The 5,016-nt window shown below is 69.0% G+C and overlaps 1 protein-coding gene across 1 annotated transcript in view; it reads left to right on the top strand.

Moving 5' to 3' along the window:
- Positions 1-2,734: 2,734 nt before the first annotated feature.
- Positions 2,735-5,016, top strand: part of LOC104831323 (NFX1-type zinc finger-containing protein 1-like) — a 3,201-nt gene continuing 919 nt past the window's right edge. The window contains exons 1-9 of the mRNA XM_010566822.1: positions 2,735-2,758; positions 2,835-2,931; positions 3,244-3,412; positions 3,513-3,707; positions 3,781-3,938; positions 4,300-4,445; positions 4,514-4,624; positions 4,707-4,802; positions 4,885-4,997. Of these exons, the coding sequence (XP_010565124.1) occupies positions 2,735-2,758; positions 2,835-2,931; positions 3,244-3,412; positions 3,513-3,707; positions 3,781-3,938; positions 4,300-4,445; positions 4,514-4,624; positions 4,707-4,802; positions 4,885-4,997 (1,109 nt within the window). The remainder of the gene's footprint in view (positions 2,759-2,834; positions 2,932-3,243; positions 3,413-3,512; positions 3,708-3,780; positions 3,939-4,299; positions 4,446-4,513; positions 4,625-4,706; positions 4,803-4,884; positions 4,998-5,016) is intronic.

The raw sequence follows: 5,016 nt of genomic DNA, 5'->3' as shown, positions 1-5,016 counted from the left end.
GACGAGCCCCCCGACCTCCTGGGCAAGCTGGAGCAGCTCTGCGACAGCAGCCCCCGGCAGCTCCTGCCTTTCCTGCGGGACCACACGCTGGAGCTGGGCCGGCTGCTGGCCCACCGGGACCTGAGCCCGGCCCAGGTGTACACACTGCTGCGGACCCTCGGGGCCGCCCTGGAGCAGGGGGGAGCGCGGCAGCCCCCCACACCCCTCCTGGCCCTGCTGCTGACCCGGGATTTCATCCTGGGGGACCTGCTGAGGTTCATCACGGAGCTGGACGCCTTCCAGTGCCGGGAGGGACGGATCTCCCAGGAGGTGGTGGGGGACACAGTGGTCGCTCTCCACCGCCTGCTGACCGCCTGCCCCGGCCACGTGCCGACGCTGCTCTGCTACCCCGTCGACCTCCTCTTCTGCACCGTGCAGCGGCTCCAGGGCCGCGGCTTCCAGTTCTCCTGGCTCATCCAGCAGCGCCTACACGACGCCAGGCGTCGGGTGGACGCGGCTTTCCCCCACCGCCACCGCCCCGCCGGCGCCTGGCGGGATGACTTCCGCGAGGTGCCGGTGATCCCCGCGCCCGAGGAGCTCTTTGGGGAGGCGGAGGGCCGGCTGCGCCCCAACCCATGCCGCGGGGCGCACGAGAGTGCCGCAGCCTACCTGGACCTGCACTTCCGACTGTTGCGGGAGGATTTCCTCAAGCCGCTGCGGGACGGCATCGCGGCGGCGTTCTCCCTCGGCGGTCCTGACAGCGATGGGGCGGCGCTCAGCCTCTACCGGGGGGTGCAGCTCCACACCGTGGCCGCCACGCTGGCCGGCCCCGTCTACCTGGCCCGTTTCTTGCCCCGCACCGGCCCAGCCGCCGCCGAGTGCCTGAAGAGCGGCTCCCTCACCTGCCTCCTCTCCGAGGACTGCAGCCACGTGCTCTTCGGGGTGGTGGCCGGGGTGCCGAAGCAGAGGGCGGCCCACCGGGACCGCATCTGGCTGCACATCCAGACCTACGGCCACCGGCAGCTCCTCACCCACCTGGGAAGAACCAGCTTCACCATGGTGGAGTCCCCGGCCTTCTTCGAGGCGTACCGGCACGTGCTGGAGGGGCTGCAGGAGCTGAGCCCCGCCGCCGTGCCCTTTGGCCGCTACCTGGTGCACTGCAAGCCCTCCATCCGCCACCCCGCGCACCTCGGCGCCGACAGGCTCTTCAACCTCGCGCCGCTGCTGCCGGACGGCAAGGAGAAGGTGAGTCGCGGCAGGGATCCCGCTGGCAGCGCAGGGCTCGCAGGATCCCCCCCGGGGAGACGCCGGCTGCCCTCAACCGCGGCCGCAGCTGGCAGAGTCCGGCTGGGGTGCACCACCACGGGCACCCCATCCCCACTCTTTGTTTCAGGGAGAGAAGCCGGCGGTGGACCTCTCTGCCGTAAGCCTGGAGGACCCAGAGGTCTGGTCCCCGAAGACTTTTCCCCACTTGGACGAGTCTCAGCTAGCAGCCATCCGGCTGGCGCTGAGCAGGGAGTTTGTGCTTATCCAGGGCCCCCCCGGCACAGGTAGGTGCCAGCGCTGGCACCCCAGCAGTGCCGCCCAGCACCGTCCCAGCCGGGGGTCCATGGGAGCAGAACGGGGCTTTCCCTGCCCCTAGTACACACCGGCACTTTCCTCCCCAGGCAAAACCTTCATCGGACTCAAGATCACGGAGCTGCTGCTGCGAAACCAGGGGGGGGAACCGTGGGGGGAGCAGCCACCCCTTTTGGTGGTGTGCTACACCAACCATGCCCTCGACCAGTTCATGGAAGGTGCTCGTCCCAGCCCCGGTCCCTCTCACTGCAGACCCCTCATGCCTGGCGTGGGCTGAGCCAGCAGCGTGCCCGTCCCGCCGGCAGCCTGATGCTCACGGGTGTCGTTGCTGTTGCCCATCACATCCCCGCTCCAGCCGGCTGGGGTCACGCTCCCCGCAGGGCAGCACTGCTGCCGCACCGGCACGCAGCAACTCATGGGCTGGCACGGGCTGGCAGGGTGGTCGAGGGGCAGGTTGGGCATGGCCATGGGGTCGGTGTGGAGGTTGGGCATGGCCATGGGGTTGGTGGGCAAGTTGGGCATGGCCATGGGGTCGGTGTGGGTGTTGGGCATGGCCATGGGGTCAGTGTGGAGGTTGGGTATGGCCATGGGGTCAGTGAGCAGGTTGGGTATGGCCATGGGGTCGGTGGGCAAGTTAGGTATGACCATAGGGTTGGTGTGGATGTTGGGCATGGCCATAAGGTTGGTGTGGAGGTTTGGTATGGCTGTGGGGTTGGTGTGGAGGTTGGGCATGGCCATGGGGTTGGTGGGCAAGTTGGGCATGGCCATGGGGTTGGCCTGCAGGCTGCCAGCCTGCCCCTCTCCTCCCCCAGGCATCCTCCAGTTCCAGCCCTCCAAAGTGGTGCGCATCGGGGGAAAATGCCGAAGCAAGAAGGTGATGGGCTGCTCCCTGCAGCTGCTCCGGCAAAGAGCGCTCTGCGGGCCATGGGGGGCCAGCAGCCGGCGGCAGTACGCGCAGGTATGGGGCCGGGCTCCTCTCCCCCACTCCCACCCGGCAGCTCACCAGCAGCAGGGGCTCGGCATGTCCCGCTCTCGCCTCGCCCCAGCGGCTCTTGTCTCCCCTCCCCAGATGCGGAGCGCCTTGCAGGAGCAAGAGAGGAGCATCGCCTTCTGCACGGAGGTGCGGGGGCTGCTCCACCGCGGCATCCTCACCGCCAGCGAGCTGGAGACAGAGATCATGAATGATGACCTGCTCTTCACGGTGGGGGTGTGGGCAGCCGTTGCAGCCCTGCTGGGGTGCTGGAGCTGAGCTCAACCTTCCCCGTCCCCCCCCACAGGGTGCTATGCATCTGGACATGCTGCAGTGGCTGCAGGTGCAGCCCACGGTGCTGCCGGAGGACGGGAGCCCACGGCGAGGCCAGGACCACGTGGCAGGTGACCCTCGCTGCCGCTTTCAGCCCTGGCCAGGCTCATGGTGGGGGGAACTTGGGAAGCCCCCAGCCCGACTGGCATCGGGCACAAGAGTGACCCAGCAGGAGTGGGAGCCCCCGGGGGGACCCCAGGCAGAGGTGGGGGGCAGACATGGGGTTGCCCTGGGGACAGGGGAGGAGGAGGGCTGTCCCCCTCCCCAAGCCCCCAGGGATGCAGGCTGTCCCCGTCCCAGCGATGCCCAGTGGGATGCCACGGGGCACGGTCCCACACGTCCCACAGGGCCATCACCCAGAGCTTCCACAGCTCTGCCCCCAGGCATGGATCAAGGGGCCGGGGGGGGCCGAGGGGGCCCTGGAGTGGAGGAGAGCTGGGAGCCGTGCAGGGACGAGCGGTGCCTGGACGAGGAAGAGGAGTTCGACCCCGCGGAGGCTGAGAGGAGACGAGCCCAGGAGAAGTTCGCCTACATCATCCCCGAAGAGGAGGGGTACGGCCCTGCACCCTCCCGCCGGCCGGGACCCCAGGGACACGCTGGGGCTCGCTGGCGGTGGGGGCACTGACGGCCACGTCCGTCTGTCCATCCCCAGCCCACTGGACGCCCAGCTGGCCCGCCGACTGCAGGACAGCGATGCCATGACCGACAGGGAGGTCGGGCACCTGAGGAGCCTCTGGCAGCTCCGGCTCGGCGACCGGTGGCGGCTTTACAGGTCTCACCGCCCCGTCCCCCCCCCACGGTGGATCCCTGGCGAGGAGAGGCCGGCGACACGGCAACCCCGGCACCAGTGCGGGGTCCCTGTCCCCACACGCTGGTGGCCCGGGACTGCCCCCCACAGTGACCCCATCCCGTGCCGGCAGCAGGCGGTGGCTGAGTGCCTACGGTGCGGCGTTGGAGGAGGCACTGGCGAGGCGGCTGGAGGAGTATGAGCAGAGCGCAGCCCAGTTGGCCCAGTACCAGCTCCAGAAGGACCTGCAGATCCTCAGGCAGAGCCGCGTCATCGGGATGACGACCACGGGTGAGATAGACACCGTGGTGAGGCTGGGGCTGGTGCTGGTAGTGGTGCCAGTCGTAGCGAAAGTGCAATTTCTGGTGCCGGTGCTGGTGCAGCTTCCAGTGCCAGTGTTGGTGCCAGCGCTGGAGCTGGTGCCAGTACCAGTGCTGGTGGTGGTGCCATCTCCAGCGCCAGTGCCGGTGGTGGTGTTGGTGCCATCTCCAGTGCTAGTGCTGGTGGTGCTGGAGCCGGTGCCTGCCCCCAAAAGGGGCCGTGGGAGGCGGGTGAGGAGCCTGGGGTGGAGGAACCAGGGGATGTCCCACGGGGCGCTGGGTCGACCCTGCCGGGGTGCCGGCTCCTTCACCGGGCTCATCCCCGGTTCCAGGAGCTGCCAAGTACCGCAAGCTGCTGCAGAGCGTCCGGCCCCAGACGGTGATCGTGGAAGAAGCTGCAGAGATCCTGGAGGCGCACGTCCTGACCTGCCTCACCGCCTCCTGCAAGCACCTCATCCTCATCGGGGACCACCAGCAGGTAGGGTGCCCCAGCCCCACGCCCCGGTGCCCGTCGGCACACCACGGCGAGCCAAACCCCCTTTGCAGCTGAGACCCAAACCAGCCGATTACACCCTGGAGAAGAAATACCACCTCGGCATCTCCCTCTTTGAGCGGATGATCAACAACGAGATCCCCCACGTGCAGCTGCTGTGCCAGGTGAGTCAGACCCCCCCCTGCCACCCACCCTGCGCCGGGGGGGCTACCGCCACGGCTCGAGCCTCCGCCGTGTCCCCGGCAGCACCGCATGCGCCCGGAGATCTCCCAGCTGCTCGTCCCCTTTTTCTACGAGGCGCTGAGGGACCACCCGGCTGTCGGGGGCTACGAGAAGATCCAGGTGGGGGGATAGACCACCGCAGGGCAGGTGCGAGGACGGGGCCGGTGCCCTGACGCCCACGTGTGTCCCCCTCCCCGGGCAGGGCGTCGAGAGCAGCGTCTTCTTCATCCAGCACGCGGGGGCCGAGGACCTCAGCGGCCACACCGGCAGCTACAGCAACCGCTCGGAGGCCGCTTTCCTGGGGCACCTCCGCAAGTACCTGCTGGGGCAGGGC

The sequence above is a fragment of the Haliaeetus leucocephalus genome, unplaced genomic scaffold (genome assembly GCF_000737465.1).
Source record: "Haliaeetus leucocephalus isolate CR32 unplaced genomic scaffold, Haliaeetus_leucocephalus-4.0 Scaffold218, whole genome shotgun sequence".
Classification (NCBI taxonomy): Eukaryota; Metazoa; Chordata; class Aves; order Accipitriformes; family Accipitridae; genus Haliaeetus; species Haliaeetus leucocephalus.
Note: the sequence above shows the minus strand (reverse complement) of the source record. Positions and strands in the feature narration are given on the sequence as shown.